At 44.2% G+C, this 24,072-nt stretch overlaps 1 protein-coding gene and 1 long non-coding RNA gene across 2 annotated transcripts in view; one reads left to right on the top strand and one right to left on the bottom strand.

Annotated features, from left to right (window-relative positions):
• Positions 1 to 6,239, top strand: part of CNTNAP2 (contactin associated protein 2) — a 2,292,243-nt gene extending 2,286,004 nt beyond the window's left edge. The window contains exon 24 of the mRNA XM_019031540.4: positions 576 to 6,239. Coding sequence (XP_018887085.3) covers positions 576 to 775 — 200 coding nt within the window. The 3' untranslated portion in view covers positions 776 to 6,239. The remainder of the gene's footprint in view (positions 1 to 575) is intronic.
• LOC109027818 (uncharacterized) overlaps positions 1 to 21,945 on the bottom strand; it is a 52,190-nt gene extending 30,245 nt beyond the window's left edge. Inside the window, exon 1 of the long non-coding RNA XR_008681295.1 lies at positions 21,762 to 21,945. This is a non-coding gene — a long non-coding RNA (uncharacterized lncRNA). The remainder of the gene's footprint in view (positions 1 to 21,761) is intronic.
• Positions 21,946 to 24,072: the final 2,127 nt, after the last annotated feature.

Here is a 24,072-nt window from a genome sequence, read left to right on the forward strand (position 1 = left end):
GAGCTAGAGTAGTCTTTATTCTAGGCCTGGTCTGTGGACTTTTATTCTGTACATGCGCATGTTAGTATTATTCGGCCACAAATTCAGAGAGACTTACGTGCAGATTATTAGGGTTCTTTCTCTACATAGCTCTCTCGCGCGCCCCCTCTATCTCCCCTCTCCATTCAGGGAAACCACTGTGCTTTCTTGTGCTGCCCCTCCCTACACTGCTGTCCAAAAACCGCTGCCAGCCAGAAAACTAGGAAAAATGTAGGATTCCTCCTTTTTGTTTCTCTGTTCTCAGACATCATGGTTCCGTTCTGCCTGTTTTCTAATGTCTGTATACTGTCATTTCATAGATTGTGTCCAGTATTTTAGTTACTTTTGGCTGGAAGACAAGTTACTCCTGTTTTTCCTGTTACTCCTTCATGGACAAAAACAGAAATCTTACTTCATTTTTGTTATCTTTGTTGTTTTGGAGTTTGTGTTTTATATGGGAGAGGGCTGTGTCTGACGGAGCTGTAGTGAAGTGGGGACAGTGTTGGAGGGACTCCCAAGCCCTGTCTAACCTCTCGTGCTTCTCCTTTCTCCGCCAGGCGTCATTGCTGTGGTGATTTTCACCATCCTGTGCACCCTGGTCTTCCTGATCCGGTACATGTTCCGCCACAAGGGCACCTACCATACCAACGAGGCAAAGGGGGCGGAGTCGGCAGAGAGCGCGGACGCCGCCATCATGAACAACGACCCCAACTTCACAGAGACCATTGATGAAAGCAAAAAGGAATGGCTCATTTGAGGGGTGGCTATGGGATAGGGAGGAGGGAATTACTAGGGAGGAGAGAAAGGGACAAAAGCACCCTGCTTCATACTCTTGAGCACATCCTTAAAATATCAGCACAAGTTGGGGGAGGCAGGCAGTGGAATATTCTTGAGACTGATCACAAAAAAAAAAAAAAACCTTTTTAATATTTCTTTATAGCTGAGTTTTCCCTTCTGTATCAAAACAAAATAATACAAAAAAATGCTTTTAGAGTTTAAGCAATGGTTGAAATTTGTAGGTAATATCTGTCTTATTTTGTGTGTGTTTAGAGGTGTTCTAAAGACCCGTGGTAATAGGGCAAGTTTTCTACATTTTTAAGAGCCCTTAGAACGTGGGTATTTTTTTTCTTGAGAAAAGCTAATGCACCTACGCTAATATGGCCCCCAACATTCTCTTCCTTTTGCTTCTAGACAACCTTAATGGGCTGTTACAGTAACTAGTTCGTGTTTATATACTATTTCCTTTGATGTCCTATACTAGTTCCTTTGATGTCCTATAAGTTGGAAAAGAAAGGGGCAAAGAGAACCTATTATTTGCCAGTTTTTAAGCAGAGCTCAATCTATGCCAGCTCTCTGGCATCTGGGGTTCCTGACTGATACCAGCAGTTGAAGGAAGAGAGTGCATGGCACCTGGTGTATAACAACACAATGTAATGACACAATCAGCACAACTGGAGAGAGGCATTAAAGAACCAGGGAAGGTAGTTTATATTGGGGTTGTCGGTTTGATTTTTTCATTGAATTCTACAAGCTAAACAAGCTAATATTGTTCCACGTATGTCGTCTTAGACCAATAGCTGTAACTATCAGCTGCAATACCATGGTGACCAGCTGTTACAAAAGATTTTTTCCTGTTTTATCTGAAACATATTGGATTTATATATGTATTTATAATATATGTATAAGCGCCTCAATGGGGAATTAGAGCCAGATGTTATGATTTGTTTGCTCTTTTTCTTTTATAGTTGTAGCAAAAATATGGGCAATTTCTAGTGAATGCATAAATTAGGTTGCGCTTCTTATTTTGCTTTAAATCTCTGGTAGTTTTTCCACCCCTGTGACAGAATCCTAATAGACTAATAGACAGTGTCCTGTAAATGGACACAACACAATAAAGTCAAGTTATTATTGCTGTTACTCTGGATGACATGGAAAACACTGCCATATTTTAAATCAACTATGCCACATGTTTTTCCATCCAATCACACTGCTGTGATTCAGGGATCTTCTAAGACCGACACATTTGAACCTCAAGTTCATCACAAACCTGGTACCTGTTGCTTCCCACAGGATGGACAAGTGTAGTTAATCACACCTCTTAGTTTAATCTGAAACCTTGACCCAGTTATTTAACAAATACCTCATTGATTATATTTAAAAGTAATACACTTCCTGTAAACAAATGGGGACAATGTATCCAAAAAATCTTTTTAAACAGATTACACAAAAATTATTTCCAGAAAGGCTACCATTTATGATCATTATATTTCAAGCCTCTTATACTTAATAAGCACTTTCTAAAAAATCTTGAGATCCCACCATTCTGAGGAATTCAATATGATCACTTTTTCCTTCTTTGCCTGGGAGAGGTTAAGAGGAGCTTTCGAAGGTATAGATGCTATTGTTCTAATGGAAATTCTAGTTTGTTAGAATTATGCATTCTTTTTCAAGATTCTCAGTGTGCCTAACTTATTGGAGCACATCAGTTTCCATTCTTTTTCAAGATTCTCAGTGTGCCTAACTTATTGGAGCACATCAGTTTCTTGGGTAATGGAAAACAAACATTACCTAGAGTTGCCAGTGGCACATTACACCAGTACACAGCACATTCCAGAGGAGATATTGGACCAGTTAACTCCCATGCAAGTCAAGGTAACAGACCAAAAGGGAATCCTGATGCCCTTTTACCATTGCTGGTTGAGCTCAGGCACTGTCATGGACACCCTTAATTTTAAAAGGTTTTAATCATTCTTCTATAAAATACATTTAAAATGGAAAAATACTTAATATCACTAAATATCAGAACAATGTAACATTTACAAATGACATATTGAAAGCAAAGGCTGTTTTATTTAGCCAAGATGATTACCATTAGGAGTTACTTTATGTATTGTTGAAAGCAAATTTTAAACATGATGTTTTAGAAGTGTTTCTGATTTTTAAACATGGTTTACAGGTATTACTTCTGCACTTACCAAATAATGCCAGATGGAAATTTATTATTTCTTGCAATTCCCATGATAGCTCTGTTCTTTATGCATTGTCTCAACACTTTCCCTTTTTTCCCAAAATGAGTAGAGAATTAAAGCCACCCAAAACAGCTTCTGCTACTAAAATGTTCTCATCCTTTCTCCTCCCTCTCCTTTTCTTGCCACAAAAGGTGAAAAATGAGATCCAATCCTCTCACCAAAATTTCAAACCTAGGACACTGGAATGACTGCAGGGATCAGTGGTTCTCCCATATCACCATCAATTAAGACACATAGGACACTGTCTTCCTTCAAGAGGGTTACAATGTAGCCATCAGACAGGAAACCAAAAGGTGGATAAAGTATTAAGTAACTAAGTGCCAAATAAATGCTGGAAATCTTGACCTCTCCTTGGGATTATGGGTGTAACAAAAATCCCTACATCTGTTTATGAAGGCCATATCCAGTACATTTTAAATGGTAAATAATCTATTTATGTGAAGAAAAAGAATTAAGTCTTTCTTCCAACTCTCTCCCTGGATAGCCTAGCACAGTGCAGCCTCGATAACCATGACATTCCCCCCCAAGCTCTCAGTGCCTAATCCTGCTTTGTCATTCACATCTCACAAAATCTTGACATCTTACATTCCAATACATTATCAAGCAAGCACAAGTATGCTGGTAGTAGCCTCTTTAAATAATATGTATAGACAACAACAACAAAAAAAAATAGACTGTTTTAAAGTTTCAGGGAAAGTTGGTGGCTGATTTAAAGTTGTGCAGGAAACATCTTCTGTGTACGAAGCAAATATCGATGTTTTGAAAAGCTAGGAGATGACTTTGAATGAATGCAAGGTTAGTGAGATCCTAAGCTCTCAAAATAGCATGTTCCCTAGAGCTCAAGAAAGCTGGTCCACGAGGTTGAAAAAGCTATTTTGTTGTTAAATTATTTTCTGGCACTTCTTAATATTTAAAAATGTATTTCCCCTTGTGGCTTTCAACCACCTGCTCAAAAAAAGAGACTTGTTACATGGAAGTTTTCATTAAAGAGCTGAAAACAAGAATTTAGAGAGCCTTTCCTAGAAAATGTCCTACTGCCCTGCATTTGACAAACAAGCATCCTTTACTAACAAGAGCAGGAATTCAGAGGCACAAGAAAAAGCATTGGCATGAGCCAAAGAGTCTATCTTAATGTTACTTTCGAACATCTGCTGAGCAGCCACCATATGCAGGCTGAGAGCTGGGCACAGGCGAAGCCACTGGAAGCACTTCAGGAACAAGCACACAGCTATGGGACTTGAACATGCAAGTGTTCAGGTTGTGTCAAGAAGCTTTTCTTTCCTTCTATGATGGAATCTGTTCTTTTCTATCCTACTTTTTTCTCTCTTCCTCTCCTCATCACGTTATACCCTGCTCTTACGCAGTGAACGTTTTAATGGCCCGTTTATGTCTCATGCCTCCAAACAACACTGAATTTGAAACCCCCATTTTTTCTTCTCACCACCCTGTTGAGCAATTTTCCCAAAAAAAGGGCAATTATTAAATTGAATTCAAGTAAGCCAGCCAAAGGTAGGTCCTAAATTGCTAGTCCCAGTAGAACCACCTGATCCTAAACCAGTGCGAAACAAACAGTAACAATGTCCCCAGCTGACTTCAGCTAAGAACCAATGGCTCCTACCCCCCCCCTTTTTTTGTTGTTGTTTTTTGTTTTGTTTTGAGACGGAGTCTTGCTCTGTCCCCCAGGCTGGAGTGCACTGGCGCAATCTCGGGCTCACTGCAACCTCCTCCTCCTCCCACATTGAGGCGATTCTCCTGCCTCAGCCTCCCAAGTAGCTGGGATTACAGGCACCCGCCATCACACCCAGCTAATTTTTTTTTTTTTTGTATTATTAGTAGAAGCCAGGTTTCACCATGTTGGCCAGGGTGGTCTCAAACTCCTGACCTCAAGTGATCCGTCCACCTCGGCCTTGCAAATTGCTGGGATTACAGGTGTGAGCCACCGTGCCGAGCCAGCCCCATTTTTTAAATGATGTTTTGGTTAAGAGTGGACCATGAGAATTAGCTGACAGCATCCCCTTTCTCTCTCCCTGCCTTGGTGGGACCCTCCCTATGTGACCTTGGTCAAGTCCTCGAACTTTTGTCCCGTATTGAAGATGGAGCTGTTTTACCTACTTCATAAGACAGTTGCGAGGTGCCATTGATTCTTGACTGCAAAATACCTTGAAACCCTTATATAAAGACTGAAGTCAATGGAGCCTAGTGGAAGACTTACTTTGTGGCTTGTGGTTGAAAGTCACATCAAAAGACAGATGTGGCCACGTTCAGGAATTGATGACTTACTGGCATGGCTCTACAGCTGCTCAGTTATTAATCATGCAGACTAATCTGTCAACACTGGGAGATGCAACATAGCAAAAGGACAGAGAAATTAGAATTTTTTGTGCAGAAAGCCCTAAATTCCCACCTGAATGTAACTTATAGCTCCCTTACCTACTCTTACACATGCCCTCAAACATGCTAGATTGGCTTATACGTAGGCCAACACAAAATACAAACGTGACGTGTTCATGTAGCCTAGTGGCTGTATGCCTATTCTCCATGTACCCTGCATGGTAGTGTTGGAAACTTTAAAGTACATTTCTTTCACAGCAGTATTTTTTTTCATAAGTGGCATATAAATCTCATTCAATGAAATGGGGAAATCATGTTGAGAAGTTGGTTTATCATCTCCCATTGAGCAAAGACTGGCAGGAGATAATAAAAATAAATATGGGCACACATGTATTAATATACAGCACGCATTTACAAGTTTATTTTCCAGATAAAACTGTGCTTAAGAACAGCTCTACCAAGACAGTCTGCACCATTTCCAAGTCTCAGTTAATTTACAGCAACTGCTGCTTTCGGAGATGGCTGTGAAAATATGGAAGTTCCTCTCAAGTAGGCCAAGAAACAGTTCTAGATTTTACTGATTCTAAGTTTTATTTTGTCAGGTTTTTTAAATTTTTTCAGTGAGCATGGTGACTGCAGAGGTTAGCGCTGTGAAAAGCTGGGCTAAATATTCTTTCTGTAAAGTCAAATAGGATTCCATCCCTGTGAAATAACACAAAATTTCACTCTCTAAAAGCAACAGCATGTAAACTAGAATGAAAGAAGGAAATTATGTACGTATGCCTAATATTCTTTGTGAATGTCTTTCATTTAACTAAAATTATATTAGAAACGATTGATAAATAAAAAATTCAAAATAGTTTTAATTATCCTAAAAGCGATTCTTCGTGTTTTGTACCACTTGTCTCTCTTAAGAGCAATTTTCAACCTTCAGCAAAAGTTAAGTTCCAAGCACTGAAATATAAGCCTACTGAGAATATCGTCTTTCCACAAGTTGTGGAGATACAGTCACTCCTAAAAGGTCTGATTTGGCTATGTCCATGGTTAACCTCCTACCACAAATACCTCCCCGTTAAAAGAGGAGTTTTTCTTAAAGTGGCTTAGTAGACATTGACTGTGGTTAGTTTACACCCATCTTGATAAAATGTGGTTGGAGTTCAGTTATCTCCAGAATATATTCTGATCCTTATTTGGAATGAGGGAGTAACACTGGATAGTGGGCACATGGATCCAAGCCAGGGAACTAGACAGCAAGGACTCGGCATGCATCGGAGGTGCGAAGCTTCCTAAATGCACTCCGTGTGCTTTTAGAGCTAAGTTATTACTCTCACTTGCTAGTTGTTCTGCAGTGAGCAGCTCTGTGCAAACCACCCCTGCAAAGCCAAGGAAGCTGAGAGGCCCAAGAAAGAGGCTGAGAATTCCAATTTCTCAGAAAGAAACATTTCATAGGGAATTACAAACAGAGGCCATGTCTCAGGCAGCCACTACTAGACAGATGATGAATGCCTGCACTGTTACCCCCCATACCCTCCACACCCTGGACCCAGGGCTTATCCACCATAGGGAAAGGGTCTACAGACTTAAGAAGGATGGGTAAGACAATTGCTTAAGGGTAGGGTTTACAGTAAGTATGATAACATCAGAGTTGTTTTGACCTAAGGGTGGGATTTATGGTTAAGTACATGCCTTTACATAAGGAACCACAGAGAAAATAAAAACCTTAGAGGCATTCCTGGAGGAACTGGAGTTAATCAGAACTCAACATAGCAGATTCACATTCAAGATGAAGTTGCTTTAGCCTCCACACTGGTCTTCAATGACCATGACTACTGGGAAGCCATTTCCTTTTAATCAATTCTCAGTGAGGCATCTAAACGTATACCAAATAAATGTGAATTCCAGTTAAAAGCCCAAGTCCTCTGTTCTTCAGCAATCCCCAAGGCCAATCAATAGCAATTGCACTGCAGTATGTTCAGAAAGCATCAAGCGTCAAAAAGATTGGTCATGAATGCTTCGCGAATGTGATCCAACAGGTACAGAGAGAATGTCATAAACTCCCTTGAGAAAAGAAAGTCTGCACCATAAAAGTTCTTAACAAATTTTAAAAAGATGAGTCAGCAAGTTGAGGGTTTAACATCGCCAACAAAAGGTTTTGGCCACAATATGCTGACTTCCTTTCACTGTCCCAGCAACAATAAACTCTGTATACATACATATGTTCCAGGAGGATAGCAACTTTCTTTTGTACAAATAAACGCCCTTCATATCCATGGGTTCCACATGCAGATTCAACTGACCTCAGATCAAAAATAGTCAAAAAAGTTGAAATTAACAATGCAAAAAAAATACAAATTAAAAGAGTACAAGTGATTCTCAATTTATGATGGAATTGGTTACATGCTGATAAACACATCATAAATTGAAAATATTGTAAGCAGAAGTGTGTTTTCCACTTAAGATTTTTTTATTTACCCTGGGTTTATCCGGGTCATAGCCCCATCCAAGTCAAGAAATATACTGAATGTGTATCACTTTTACATCATCATAAAATCAAGAAACCATAAGCCAAACCATCATAAATCAGAGACCTTCTGTATAACTACTATATACATAGCATTTACATTGTATCAGGTATTATAAGTAATCTAGAGATTATTTAAATTATATGGGAGGATGTATCTAGGTTATATGCAAATATGTACCATTTTATATAAGGGACGTGAGTATCCATGGATTTTGGTATCTGCAGGGAGTCCTGGAACCAATTCCCCATGGATACTGAGGGACAATTGTATTTGTTTAATTAATGGGTGTGGGGGAGCAGAGAAGGGTAGGATAGGAGGTTATAGGAAACTCACGGTCTTTGCAACTGGCAGACCAAGAGACTGCCTCTGGTGCCTATGCCACCAGGGCCCTGGGTTTCAAGCAGGAAGCTGTATTGAAGAAAATATGTCTAGTTTTACACTTTGCCAGTTACGACATGGCATAACACAACAAAGTATAGAAAAGAGGAAATAACTGTGCTATTTTTCAAGAAGGGGTTCATGTCCTCCCAAATTAACTCAGGTACAAAAGCTAACTCTTCAAAGAACGTATTATGTGAGTAACCATTAGCATGTGTTTACCTTTTTTTGGTCACTTTGAAAACCATGAGCTGAATAATCCCTGCACCTGAAGATTTTGTTCTACCAGCAACCCCCTCTTGTTCAAACACACCCAACATGCTACAAAGGACCACTGCTCAAAGCAGTTTTGCCACAAAAAAATGCAAGTTTTCTTTTCTCATCATGTTTTCATGATCTTTCCATTCATCTTACTTCATCTTCTGGATAGATGGTAAGTAAATAAGTCTCTGGGGACAGGAACTAAACTCTATGCCAAGTCTTCACCAAAAGAAAATAACAAATAGCTTATCTTTTTCAGTTCTCTGACCTAACATGAGAAAGTCATTTCTTTTAAAAATATAAATGTAAAATTATAAGATTTAAATTAAAACCTGACAGGTGAAACTCAGAGATGAACTTATTTTGTATTCACAAATTGAAACTTGGAAGATAAAATTCTTAAGTCTAGGAAGGCTAAAATGGGATACAGGGGCAACCTTTTAAGTCATGAAAGATGTAGAGAGGGAAAGTGCAAGCTTGCTCCCTAAGACCTCAGGGCAAGGAGCAACCTTTGAAGCCAGAAAGAAGGCACATGTAGGACACATAAAGGAAAAAAACACTCCAAAGAACACCTAGTATGATTTGTTGCAGGTTAAAAAAAATTAAATACAGACTTTTTATATATAAATATATATATATAAGCATGCATATATCTTCCCAAAATGACTGAGATTATTTCAATAATTACCCTAACATATGGATTTCAAAGGGGAATCAAGACTATGGAATTCATCTCATAAATATTTATGGAGTATCCCCTACGTGCTTGGCACCATTCAAGACTCTAGGAATTGACTAGAAAACAAGACAGGCGCATCTCTTCCAGTTAAAATTCCAGTTAACAGGAACAGAAAACCAAATACCACAGTTTCACTTATAAGTAGGAGCTAAATGATGAGAACATATGGACACACAGAGGGGAACAACACATACTGGGTACCTTTAGAGGGTGGAGGGTGGGAGGAGGGAGAGGATCAGGAAAAATAACTAATGGGTACCAGGCTTAATACCTGGGTGATGAAATAATCTGTGCAACAAACCCCCACGACACAAGTTTATCCATGTAACAAACCTGCACGTGTACCCCTGAACTTAAAATATAAGTCAAAAGGATTTGCTGGCAAGATGACCGAATAGGCACAGCTCTGGTCTGCAGCTCCCAGTGAGATCAAAGCAGAAGACGGGTGATTTTTGCATTTCCAACTGCAATTCCAACTGAGGTACCCGGTTCATCTCATTGGGACTGGTTGGACAGTGAGTGCAGCCCACAGAGGGTGAGCCAGAGCAGGGTGTGGCATCGCCTCACCCAGGAAGCACAAGGGGTGGGGGATCTCCCTCCCCCAGCCAAGGGAAGCCATAAGAGGCTATACTGGGAGGAATGGTGCACTCTGGCCCAGATACTGTGCTTTTCCCACGATCTTCACAACTGGCAGACCAGGAGATTCCCTCTGGTTCCTAAGCCACCAGGGCCCTGGGTTTCAAGCACAAAACTGGGCAGCCATTTGGGCAGACACCAAGCTAGTTGCAGTTTTTTGTTTGTTTGTTTTGTTTTTCATACCCCAGTAGCACCTGGAACACCAGTGAGACAGAACCATTAACTCCCCCGGAAATGGGGCTAAAGACAAGGAGCCAAGTAGTCTGGCTCAGCAGGTCCCACCCCCGTGGAACCCAGCAAGCTAAGGTCCACTGGCTTGAAATTCTCGCTGCTAACACATCAGTCTGAGATTGACCTGGGACGCTCAAGCTTGGTGGTGGGAGGGGCGTCCGCCATTGCTGAAGCTTGAGTAGGCAGCTTTACCCTCACAGTGTAAAAAAAGTCACCGGAAAGTTTGAACTGGGTGGAGCCCACTGTGGCTCAGCAAGTCCGTTGCAGCCAGACTGCCTCTCTAATTCCTTCTCTCTGGGCAGGGCATCTCTGAAAAAAAGGCAGCAGCCCCAGTCAGGGACTTACAGATAAAACCCCCATCTCCCTGGAACAGAGCACCCGGGGGAAAGGGCAGCTGTGGGCACAGCTTCAGCAGACTTAAATGTCCCTGACTGACAGCTCTAAAGAGAGCAGTGGATCTCCCAGCACAGTGTTCAAGCTCTGCTAAGGGACAGGCTGCCTCCTCAAGTGGGTCCCTGACACTTATGTATCCTGACTGGGAGACACCTCCCAGTAGGGGCCAACAGACACGTCATACAGGAGTGCTCTGGCTGGCATCTGGAGGGTGCCCGTCTGAGACAAAGCTTCCAGAGGAAGGAACAGGCAGCAGTCTTTGCTGTTCTGCAGCCTCCACTGGTGATACCCAGGCAAACAGGGTCTGGAGTGGACCTCCAGCAAACTGCAGCAGACCTGCAGTACAGGGGCCCGACTGCTAGAAGGAAAACTAACAAACAGAAGGAATAGTATCAACATCAACAAAAAGGATGTCTACTCAAGAGACCCCAATCGAAGGTCACCAACATCAAAGACGAAAGGTAGATAAATCTTCGAAGATGGGGAGAAACCAGCATAAAAAGGCTGAAAATTCAAAAAACAAGAACGCCTCTTCTCCAAAGGATCACAGCTCCTCGCCAGCAAAGGAAAAAAGTGGACAGAGAATACATTTGACGAATTGACAGAAGTAGGCTTCAGAAGGTGGGCAACAACAAATTCCTCCGAGCTAAAGGAGCATGTTCTAACCCAATGCAAGGAAGCTAAGAACCTTGAACAAAGGTTAGACGAATTGCTAACTAGAATAACAAGTTTAGAGAAGAACATAAATGACCTGATGGAGCTGAAAAACACAACACAAGAGCTTCGTGAAGCATACACAAGTATCAATAGCTGAATCGATCAAGCAAAAGAAAGGATATCAGACATTGAAGGTCAACTCAATAAAATTAAGCGAGAAGACAAGATGAGAGAAAAAAGAGTGAAAAAAAATGAACAAAGCCTCCAAGAAATATGGGACTATGTGAAAAAGACCAAACCTACTGAGAGGTGACAGCGTGCTGGCAGTCCTCACAGCCCTCGCTCACTCTCAGCGCCTCCTCTGCCTGGGCTCCCACTTTGGCGGCACTTGAGGAGCCCTTCACCCAACGCTGCACTGTGGGAGCCCCTTTCTGGGCTGGCCAAAGCCGGAGCCAGCTCCCTCAGCTTGCAGGGAGGTGTGGAGGGAGAGGTGCAAGCGGGAACCGGGGCTGCACACGGCGCTTGCAGGCCAGCTGGAGTTCTGGGTGGGCGTGGGCTTGGTGGCCCCGCACTCGGAGCAGCCAGCCGGCCCTGCCAGCCCCGGGCAATGAGGGGCTTAGCACCTGGGCCAGCAGCTGCGGAGGGTATACTGGGTCCCTCAGCAGAGCCGGCCCACCAGCGCTGCGCTCGATTTCTCACTGGGCCTTAGCTGCCTTCCTGTGGGGCAGGGCTCAGGACCTGCAGCCCGCCATGCCTGAGCCTCCCACCCCCTCCGTGGGCTCCCGTGCAGCCCGAGCCTCCCCAACGAGCGCTGCCCCCTGCTCTACGGCGCCCAGTCCCATCGACCACCCAGGGGCTGAAGAGTGCAGGCGCACGGCGCAGGACTGGCAGGCAGCTCCACCTGCAGCCCCAGTGCGGGATCCACTGGGTGAAGCCAGCTGGCCTCCTGAGTCTGGTGGGGACCTGGAGAACCTTTATGTCTAGCTCAGGGATTGTAAATCCACCAATTGCACTCTGTATCTAGCTCAAGGTTTGTAAACACACCAATCAGCACCCTGTGTCTAGCTCAGGGTTTGTGAATATACCAGTCAACACTCTGTATCTAGCTACTATGGTGGGGCCTTGGAGAGCCTTTGTGTGGACACTCTGTAGCTAATCTGATGGGTTCATGGAGAATCTTTGTGTCTAGCTCAGGGATTGTAAACGCACCAATCAGCGCCCTGTCAAAACAGACCACTGGGCTCTACCAATCAGCAGGATGTGGGTGGGGCCAGATAAGAGAATAAAAGCAGGCTGCCCGAGCCAGCAGTGGCAACCCGCTCGGGTCCCCTTCCACGCCACGGAAGCTTTGTTCTTTCGCTCTTTGCAATAAATCTTGCTACTGCTCACTCTTTGGGTCCACACTGCCTTTATGAGCTGTAACACTCACCGCGAAGGTCTGCAGCTTCACTCCTGAAGCCAGCGAGACCACGAGCCCACCGGGAGGAATGAACAACTCCAGACGCACCACCTTAAGAGCTGTAACACTCACCACGAAGGTCTGCAGCTTCACTCCTGAGCCAGCGAGACCACGAACCCACCAGAAGGAAGAAACTCCGAACACATCCGAACATCAGAAGGAACAAACTCCAGATGCACCGTCTTAAGAGCTGTAACACTCACCGTGAGGGTCCGCAGCTTCATTCTTGGAGTCAGTGAGACCAAGAACCCACCAATTCTGGACACACTACGTTTGACTGGTGTACCTGAAAGTGACGGGGAGAATGGAACCAAGTTGGAAAACACTCTTCAGGATATTATCCAGGAGAACTTCCCCAACCAAGCAAGACAGGCCAACATTCAAATTCAGGAAATACAGAGACCACCACAAAGATACTCCTGGAGAAGAGCAACCCCAAGACACATATCATCAGTTTCACCAAAGTTGAAATGAAGGAAAACATGTTAATGGCAGCTACAGAGAAAGGTTAGGTTACCCGCAAAGGGAAGACCATCAGACTAATAGCGGATCTCTCAGCAGAAACCCTACAGGCCAGAAGACAGTAGGGGCCAATATTCAACATTCTTAAAGAATTTTCAACCCAGAATTTCATATCCAGCCAAACTAAGCTTCGTAAGCAAAGGAAAAATAAAATCCTTTACAGACAAGCAAATGCTGAGAGATTTTGTCACCACCAGGCCTGCCTTACAAGAGCTCCTGAAGGAAGCACTAAACATGGAAATGAAAACTAGTACCAGCCACTGCAAAAACATACCAAATTGTAAAGACCATCTATGCAATGAAGAAACTGCATCAACTAATGGGCAAAATAACCAGCTAGCATCATAATGACAGGATCAAATTCACACATAACAATATTAACCTTAAATGTAAATGGGCTAAATGCCCCATTTAAAAGACACAGACTGGCAAATAGGATAAAGAGTCAAGACCATTGTGGGCCAGGTGCAGTGGCTCATGCCTGTAATCCCAGCACTTTGGGAGGTCAAGGAGGGTGGATCACAAGGTCAGGAGATCAAGACCATTCTGGCTAACATGGTGAAACCCCGTCTTTACTACAAAATACAAAAAAAAAAAAAAATAGCCAGGCATGGTGGCAGGTGCCTGTAGTCCCGGCTACTCAGGAGGCTGAAGCAGGAGAATGGCATGAACCCGGGAGGCAGAGCTTGCAGTGAGCCGAGATCACGCCACTGCACTCCAACCTGGGTGACAGAGCGAAATTCCATCTCAAAAAAAAAAAAAAAAAAGACCCATCAGTGTGCTGTATTCAGGAGACCCATCTCATGCAAAGAAAAACATAGGCTCAAAATAAAGGGATAGAGGAATATTTACCAAGCAAATGGAAAGCAAAAAAGCAGGATTTGCAATCCTAGTCTCTGATTAAACAGACTTTAAACCAACAAAGATCAAAAGCGACAAAGAAGGGCATTACACATAACGGTAATGGGATCAATGAAATAAGAAGAGCTAACTATCCTAAATAGATATGCACCCAATACAGGAGCACGCAGATTCATAAAGCAAGTTCTTAGAGGCCTACAAAAACACTTAGACTCCCACACAGTAATATTAGGAGACTTTAACACCCCACTTTCAATATTAGATCAACGAGACAGAAAATTAATAAGGATATCCAGGACTTGAACCCAGCTCTGGACCAAGCAGACCTAATAGACATCTACAGAACTCTCCACTCCAAATCAACAGAATACACATTCTTCTCAGCACCACATCGCACTTATTCTAAAACTGACCACATAATTGGAAGTAAAACACTCCTCAGCAAATGCAAAGGAATGGAACTCATAACAAACAGTCTTTCAGACCAAAGCGCAATCAAATGAGAACTCAGGATTAAGAAACTGACTCAAAACCACACAATGACATGGCAACTGAACAACCTGCTCCTGAATGACTACTGGGTAAATAACGAAATGAAGGCAGAAATAAAAATGTTCTTTGAAACCAATGAGAACAAAGACACAATGTACCAGAATTTCTGGGACACATTTAAAGCAGTGTGTAGAGGGAAATGTATAACACTAAATGGTCACAAGAGAAAGCAGGAAAGATCTAAAATCGACACCCTAACATCACAATTAAAAGAACTAGGGAAAGCCAGGCATGGTGACTCACACCTGTAATCCCAGCACTTTGGGAGGCCAAAGTGGGTAGATTGCCTGAGGTCAGGAGTTCAAGACCAGCCTGACCAACATGGTGAAACCCCGTCTCTACTAAAAATACAAAAATTAGCCGGGCATGGTGGCACACACCTGTAATCCCAGCTACTCAGGAGTCTAAGAAAGGAGAATTGCTTGAGCCTGAGAGGCAGAGGTTGCAGTGAGCCGAGATTGTGCCACTGCACTCCAGCCTGGCCAACAGAGCAAGACTCTGTCTCAAAAAAAAAAAAAAGAAGAACTAGAGAAGCAAGAGCAAACAAATTCAGAAGCTAGCAGAAGACAACAGATAACTAAGGTCAGAGCAGAAATGAAGGAGATAGAGACACGAAAAATCCTTCAAAAAATATGAATCCAAGAGCTGGTTTTTTGAAAAGATCAACAAAATAGACCGCTAGCCAGACTAATAAAGAAGAAAAGAGAGGCCGGGCGAGGTGGCTCACGCCTGTAATCCCAGCACTTTGGGAGGCTGAGGTGGGCGGATCACGAGGTCAGGAGATCGAGACCATCCTGGCTAACACGGTGAAACCCCGTCTCTACTAAAAATACAAAAAATTAGCCAGGCGTGGTGGCAGGCGCCTGTAGTCCCAGCTACTCTGGAGGCTGAGGCAGGAAAATGGTGTGAACCCAAGAGGTGGAGCTTGCAGTGAGCCGAGATCATGCCACTGCACTCCAGCCTGGGCAATAGAGCGAGACTCCGTCTCAAAAAAAAAAAAAATTTTTACAAGAAAAAAACAATGCCATAAAAAAGTGGGCAAAGGATATGAACAGACACTTCTCAAAAGAAGACATTTATGCAGCCAACAGACATATGAGAAAAGCTCATCATCACTGGTCATCAAAGAAATGTAAATAAAAACCATGATGGGATACCATCTCACGCCAGTTAGAATGGTGATCATTAAAAAGTCAGGAAACCACAGATGCTGGAGAGGATGTGGAGAAACAGGAAGACTCTTACACTGTTGGTGGGAGTGTAAATTAGTTCAACCATTGTGGAAGACAGTGTGGTGATTCCTCAAGGATCTAGAACTAGAAATACCATTTGACCCAGCAACCCCATTACTGGATATATACCTAAAGGATTATAAATCATTCTACTATAAAGACACAGGCACACATATGTTTATTGCAGCACTGTTCACAATAGCAAAGACTTGGAATCAACCCAAATGCCCATCAATGATAGACTGGATAAAGAAAATGTGGCACATATACAACATGGAATACTATGCAGCCATGAAAAAGGATGAGTTCGTGTTCTTTGCAGGGACATGGACAAAGCTGGAAACCATCATTCTCAGCAAACTAGCTCAGGAACAGAAAACCAAATACCGCATGTTCTCACTCGTAAGTGGGAGTTAAACAATGAGAACACATGGACACGGGGGTGGGGGACATCACACACCGGGGCCTGTCAGGGTTGGGAGCTGGGGGAGGGATAGCATTAGAAGAAATACCTAATGTAGATGACTGGTTGATGGCTGCAGCAAACCACCATGGCACGTGTATACCTATGTAACAAACCTGCACGTTCTGCACATGTACCCCAGAACTTAAGGTATAACTATATATATATGTTAAAAAATAAAATAAAATTCCAGTTAAAAGCCCAGCTCCTCTGTTCTTCAGCAATCCCCAAGGCCCATCAAAAGGCAGTGTAGGCTGGGTGCAGTGGCTCACGCCTGTAATCCCAGCATTTTGGGAGCCTGAGGTGGATGGATCACTTGATGTAAAGAGCTTGAGAACAGCCTGGACAACCTGGTGAAACCCCGTCTCTACCAAAAACAAACAAACAAACAAAAAATTAGTCGGGCATGATTGTGGGCTCCTGTAATCCCAGCTACTCTGCTAGTCTGGAGGCTGGGCACGAGAATCACTTGAACCCGGGAGGCGGAGGTTGCAGTGAGCCAAGATCGCGCTACTGCACTCCAGCCTGGGCGACAGAGTGAGACTCTGTCTCAAGAAAACAAAAAGGTTGGGGGGCAGTGTAGGAGCTGATTAAAATCAGCTTGGTTGAGGGGCACGAGTGAGGGAAATCCATCCAGACTCCAAACCACAGGATCCCTGCTCTGCAGCAGGTCTCCCTCCTGCCTTGAACTCACCAGGAACTGCACCTGTCCTCCTGAGGGGTCATGGCTAACACCTCCAGGGGAAAATGAGCTCACAGAGGGAAAACGAAACACCAGGCATTTGGGAAATATAACTGCTAGAAATGAAACATATTGAGCAGCCAGTACTTGAACTGGCATTAGGGGGACAGATGCAAAAATCTAAACAAGTTTAAAAATATCCTCCCAGAAGAAAAAATATTCAACAAAGCAAGAAACAGCAGTTGTAAAGAACAATCAGATAAAACACTAAAAACTATAGCTGAAAGAAAGAAACTCAAAAGATACAAAATGTGCACAGCTGAATAATTATTGTACAGTCTATGATAAGTGTTGGTGGAGAATGTGGGGATAGTGAACTCCCTGTTGCTCTTTGGGAGGGAAAGTAAATGGGGTATAACCATTGAGGAAATTCATGTGGGAGTGGTAAGTAGAATTTTATAGAGAGACACACATATGCACACATAAACACACCCACATACACACACACACACATGCATACATATGTTGCAACTTAATGAACCCACTGCTGGGTAAAAGTCATGTTCGAGGCTGCTCACCTCGGTGGTGAGTGTAGCAGTGATTTGAATGTAAGTACAGCATCACATTATTTATTTTTTTTTTTTTTTGAGACAGAGTCTCGCTCTGTCATCCAGGCTGGAGTGCAGTGGTGCAATCTCGGCTCACTGCAACCTCCACCTCCCGGGTTCAAGCCATCCTCCTGCCTCAGCCTCCCAAGTAGCTGGGATTACAGGCAACCGCCACCACGCCCAGCTAATTTTTGTATTTTTAATAGAGACGGGGTTTCACCATATTGGCTAGGCTGGTCTTGAACTCCTGAACTCGGGTGATCCACCCGCCTCGGCCTCCCAAAGTGACGGAGTTACAGGCATGAGCCACCACATCTAGCCAGCATCATAGTTTTTGAAACTCTGCACTACCACTTACTAGCTTCTTGATCTTTTTTGGCTTTATGTTTTCTGTAAAATGGGGATAATGATGGAACTTACCACATCGGGTTATTGTAAAGATTAAATTAGTCAATACCTATAAAGTGCTTAGAACAGTGCCTGACATAGTAAGCGCTCCATAAATTATAGCTTTAAAACAATCTTTTTTAATGAACAGAAACCCAACCCTAGGGTAATTCCCCAGAGAAATTCCTGCAAAGGTCCATAAGGGGAAAGGTCTGAGACACACATAGGACTGTCAGTGATAACCAGGAGTTGTAGACACCCAAGGTTTATGTAAAATAAGGTAGACACGTGCTATGCAAAATCATACAGCAGTCAGAAGCCATTATAATAAGGTAGATACATACACAGCAATATTAAATCTTCTATCTTAAAAATACAGTACAAAGTGAATAAACCAAGAAACAAAAAGTCATAAAATAATGTAAATTATCAAAAGTTAAAAACATACACAGAACTATAGATACCTGAAAAATTTAGGATATGTATATGTACATATCCTTTTGAAATATGTTATATATAAAATAAAATATAGTCATTATCTAGAGGGGAGAAGGAATGGGAGTGGGGTTGAGATATAAATAAAATAAAGCAAGAGAGACCTTGCATAGCCTATTGATAAAATGCCATATTCTGAAGAGTATCATCAACTCAACTCCTAGCCCCTTAGGGGAACTGAGAGAGAGAGAGAGAGAGAGCACAAGAGAGAATACAAGAGGCTGGTTGCAGGTAGCACAACTAAATCAGGAATGCAAAGGGTAGAGGCATGGCTGTATGGCAGGAAATGTAACAGCTAATACATCAATCAATCAATCAATATTCGTAAGTGGGCAAAGACAATGTGAAAAGAGAGCTTGCAGTACAGCATTTCTGTTCGTTTAAATGCAATAATGTTCCTCATATTACAGAACTGAAGGAAATTAAAGGACAAAGGTCAGAGGCTTTCCCTCCCATTCTGCAAAGTAACACATACCAAACCCTTTTCAAGGATGTGGAGCAGAAATGACACCTCACTACCCCTGAATGCAGTTTCAGAGAAGCTATCTCTCCTCTGAACTGGCCTGAACATGACTTTGCTAGAGTTTGACTTCTAATTCATGGATGAAATAACATACAATAAATGTGAAATAATTTTTTTAACTAGGGTTGATATGAGACTTAAAATTGCTGTATATATCTAGTTTATTACTTCTGACTTCTGTATGGCTGTCCACAGCCTTCTGCTGGTTTTTCTGAAGCTGGACCAGGGGGCAGATGTCACCTATTATATACCTCATTGTAAATTAAATGTTCCTGGTTAAATCACAGATCTTGCTAGAAGCACACCCTGGGCTTTGTCAAAAATACAAGGAGCTGCTATAATGTATTTCTGAATGATCAAGTTATAACTCCCCTAAATTAAATTTACAGAGCTCATTCACTTTTATTCCAAGCAGTAACCATGGCACTCGCGTTAAATCATTACAAGTGCAGCAGATATATTGATTACTGCCAGGCCTGTCATTACCAATCTCAGTTTAAGCACGCTGGAGCGAACTCTAAAGTTTAATTAGTATCCCCGTCTGGTGTTGTAAAACACAAGTCCGGACATATGGGAAAGAAAGATGAGTTAATGTGAATCATCTTGAAAACATGAAACCAGCAGACAGAGCAAAGCAGATAGCTGAACTTGTTCTGAATCAAAGTTACTTGCCTTGACATCTGTGCTGCATTATGTAATTGGGTTGGGAGAAAATATTCACTTAATCTTCTCAAGAAGACAACTATTATTCTGGGACGATTGAGGAGGAGCAAATAGCAGCCATTGGGTCATGCGACAAAGTGACTCGGAAACATCTCTAGACACAGTCACAAACAGAAGCTCCGAGGGACAGGGCCCTGGAGAAACCAACCAGCTGTCCTCCATGCCACCAACTCTAAAAAGGGGTGAGGCTGACACCTCAGGTGTATCACTGGCACTCTTTGGGACCCTATGCTCTTAAGTCTATCACCAAAACATCAGGGGTTCCGTCTAGGTTCTGCTGTTCCCTGCACAGAAAGCCAATCACTGAGATGACCATTCTTGCCAAGGAAGAAGGCGATAATCAGGTGCTACAGCTGAGGAAATGAGAGATCAATCTCTCTGACCACTAAAATTAGGAGTTTATATAGCAGGGAAGAAATGTAAAAATGTACATAATTTCCTGGCCTCCTCCAGCCCAGCATCCTTCCCTCCACCTGGCCTCAGCAGCTCCTTCCATAGGTTTCTTCCATAGCAAGGAAGAAATGTAACAATGTATGAGAAAACAGGAACTCAGTAAAGAAGCAATCATGATGAATGAGAGGCCTGGAGTCTCACTGGATGCAAAGATCTGGTGAGTTTCAGTTCTCTGATACTTTTTCAGAGGCCTGGGGGTCCTTTCCTGAAGAAGGAACTCAGATAAATATTAAGTTTCAAGCTTTAAGACCAAGAGGGTCAATTTCTATGTTAAATAAGTAAATAAATGTGTAGAACTACTGGGTCAGTTTTATGTCCTTCATAAATGAATCCAAACTTTTAGAAATGTAATCATATTTCCTGTTCTTACCACCTTTAGGATTCACAAGAATTATGTCCTCTTCTTGGGGAACAGAATTTGCTTAGCTTTCACAGTGACCAGCCAGCACAACGGGAGGGGAACTGGATGGCACCGAAGAATGTCCCACCAAAGTTCCATGCAGAATGCTCAGCCTGACATCTCCAGCCCCAGGCACCCTCTCTGCCTCCCTCCCTCCTCTGCAGGAGCCATAACTTCAAGATGAAGGGGATGTCCTCACCACGTCCTGATCCCCACTGTGGATCCGCTCAGTCAACTCCTCTCACCTGATCCATTCTCCCCGTATGCCCACTGCTTCTCAGCCTTTCAGCAGAGCCCTGGAAGCAACCCTCTAATCACTGAGCCCTCTGTCAGTGTTCTCTGAGCCTGCCTGGCCCTTTGCTTGTTGGCTTTTTCTCATTGTGACCACCTGTGCAGGATCTTCACTTCCCCAGCACCTGCAGCCCCGGACCAGGAAGGCCCAGCCCTTCTGGGCTCTGCCTTTCACCTTTTCCAAACTTCCCATCTCCCACAGCCCTGCTTGCTCCTCTGTTGGAGCCCCAGCTACCAGTCTTCCTTGATGCTAACCAGGCCTGGGTAGAACTTGCAGAGCCCAGTCCAAAATAAACAAGTGACTGACAAGAATGGGGAAGTCGATCTCCCCTTCCCAGGGCCTGCCACCCAAACCCACACGGACAGAGAACCAAAGGGGCTGCAACCTCTGCACCCATGCACTTGGCACTTAGATGAGGGGATGAGCAAGTACCCTCACCAGGTTCCTGCAAGCACACCAGGAAGAGCCAGCATGGGGAAGGGGTGGCCATCACCTACCCTCACCCGGAGATGCCACACCCAGCACACCTGGCTCCACTGTTTCCACTCCTGCACTCAGTCCCCCATGGGGCACAGAGCGAAGGCAAAACACAGAAACACAGACATCACGCCTCTACCACATATCCTGTTGCAGACTCAGGCTGAGGACAGCCAGGATCCCAGGGCAGGTGGCCAGGGGGAGCTGGGTCAGACTCAGGCACAGGAGGCAGCTAGGAACAGTCCTTGAGAGGCCCTGGGAGGCAGACAGTGCAGGAACAGAGACTCCAAGCTCCAGGCATGCTCCACTGCCCATTGGACCTTCCTTGCAAAACACATGCTCTAAGATAAATTAGAATTTCAGGGGGCAAGCATGAAAACTCTGGGCTCAGTGGCCCACACAGACCAACCTGAAGATGATGCCAACTCACCCACCTCATAATTTCCTGGCCTCCTCCAGTTCAGCATCCTTCCCTCCACCTGGCCTCTGCAGCTTCTTCCGTAGGTTTTGCTCTGGACCCTGTCAACCTGAGGGGAGTGCCACAGCTCAAGGCAGAATCCTGAGTTTAGAGGCTCCACCCAGCCAGGCGAGGTGGAGGTATAGAGTTCCACTCACTGTGGTGGCTGAGGCCTGAGGCAGGAGTGAAACGGGAGAGTTCCCTGAACCTCTCGCGGGACTTGCAACAAGGGTGTGGCCTGTTTGCTTGGCCGCCATGTACTCAAACCCCTTACAAGAGGGGGAAACGTGCAGACAGACAGGTGCAGGAGCTGGGATGAGGGCTTTTGGGCTCCAGCCCCATAGTAGTGAAACAGGAAAAGTTCCCTTGTCCCCCTCACAGGGCGTGTGACGGGGGAGTGGCTTGCTTCTTCAGTGCCCCACTGCTCAAACCTCTAGGGGAGCATACAGACGGGCAGGTTGTGGGGCTGCAACCTCACGGCAGTGTGTAGGGGTGAATGTTTATAGCTCCTAAAGCCCCAGTGGGCATGTGTCACAGGGCGCTTTTTTAATTTAGCCATCTGCAGGTGGCTTGTGTTAGCTCAATTAGACTCTCTTCCTTATCACAAGGACAGAGGGATTTCTGTATCCCGGAGTTTCTTACCTTGGTGTACTGGAAGAATTGGATCGCATGTGGGCTTGGAGAATGAGTTCAAGGTTTTATTGAGTACAAGTAGCTCTCAGCAGATGGGGGAGCCAGAAGGGAGATGGCTTTTTCCTGGAGTCGGGCAGCTCAGGGACCTGGGCTCTCCTCTGACTGCCCCAGCCAAACTCTGTGTCATTCTGCTGGTCAATGGCCTGCGGCATGCTGGCATCTGTTGGTGTGCTCTTCCGCCAGAGTGCTCCCCTTGATGTCCTCTCAACGTCCAGCCACTTGTGTCTTTTTCCACCAATGTATTCCTCACAATGTCCAGCCACTTGTGTATCTGACTGCTAGGGTTTCAGGGGTTTTTATAGGCACAGGATGGGGGTGTGGCAGGCCAGGGTGGTCTTGGAAAATGCAACATTTGGGCACAAAGACAGATGTGCCTGTCCTCACCTAGGTCTGTGGGGGTAGAGTCCTAGCCAGGCACCATGCCCTCCTCTACCCAGCACTTCCATTCCCCACTTCCATATCATTTAAAAGGACCATGCTCTTCCCTTCCCAGCACTTCAGTATCAGTAGCCTCTAGGGGAGTGTTAGAATGAATACCCTTTTAGCAGTTGCCATCCCCAGACAGCTAAGGGTTAACCAGTTTAGTGGAGAGTCAGACAGCCTTTTACACCCTGTCCTCTTAGTACCCGGGTCCTTGTCTGGCATCCAGGAAGAATCGGGTCATGTGAACTTGAAGGATGGTGAATGCAGGGATTTTACTGACTGATGGAGGTGGCTCTCAGTGGGATGGATGGGGAGCTGGAAAGGGGATGGAGTGAGAAGATGATCTTCCCCTGGAGTTTGGCCATCCCCAGCTGAACTCCTCTTGACGTTCAGACGCTCCTTCTCTTCTCTTTCTTCGCCTTACTGCTCTGCCACCCAGCAGCTATTCTGCTCATGGAGCCTGGGGTTCAGCGTTTATATGGGTACAGGATTGGGTGGGTACGGCAGGCCAAAAGTCAACATTTGGGTGTGAAAACAGGAATGCCTATTCCCATTTAGGGTCACAGGTTTCCAGGCTTGAGGGTGGGGCTTTTGCCAGGGAACTGCCCTCTTCTACCCAGTATTTCCCTGCCTCCTGTCCATCTCAGGAGAACTACTTGAGCCCAGGAGTTCTGGGCTATAGTGCTCTATGATGAGGTGTCTGCACTAAGTTTGGCATCAATGTGGTGACCTCCCCAGAGTGGGGACTGCCAGGTTGCCTAAGGAGGGGTGAACTGACCCAGGTTGGAAACAGAGCAGATGAAAAATTCCTGGGCTAATCAGTAGTGGAATTTCACCTGTTAACAGCCACTGCCCTCCAGCCTGGACAATACAGCAAGATACCATCTCTAAAAGAAATATAAAATTTGTTTTTAAAAAGAAGCAGCACCTGTTAGAGAGGAACTTCTGGTTTAATAAATCATGACTAAAGTGACTACATCTTTTTTTTTCTCTCTTTTTTTTTTTTTTTTTTTTGAGACAGAGTCTTACTCTGTCACCCAGGCTGAAGTGCAGTGGTGCAATCTTGACTCACTGCAACTTCCACCTCCCAGGTTCAAGCAATTCTCATGCCTCAGTCTTCCACTAGCTGGGATCACAGGCATGTGCCACCGTGCCTGGCTAGTTTTTGTATT

This window comes from Gorilla gorilla, chromosome 6 (assembly GCF_029281585.2).
Source record: "Gorilla gorilla gorilla isolate KB3781 chromosome 6, NHGRI_mGorGor1-v2.1_pri, whole genome shotgun sequence".
NCBI lineage: Eukaryota > Metazoa > Chordata > Mammalia > Primates > Hominidae > Gorilla > Gorilla gorilla.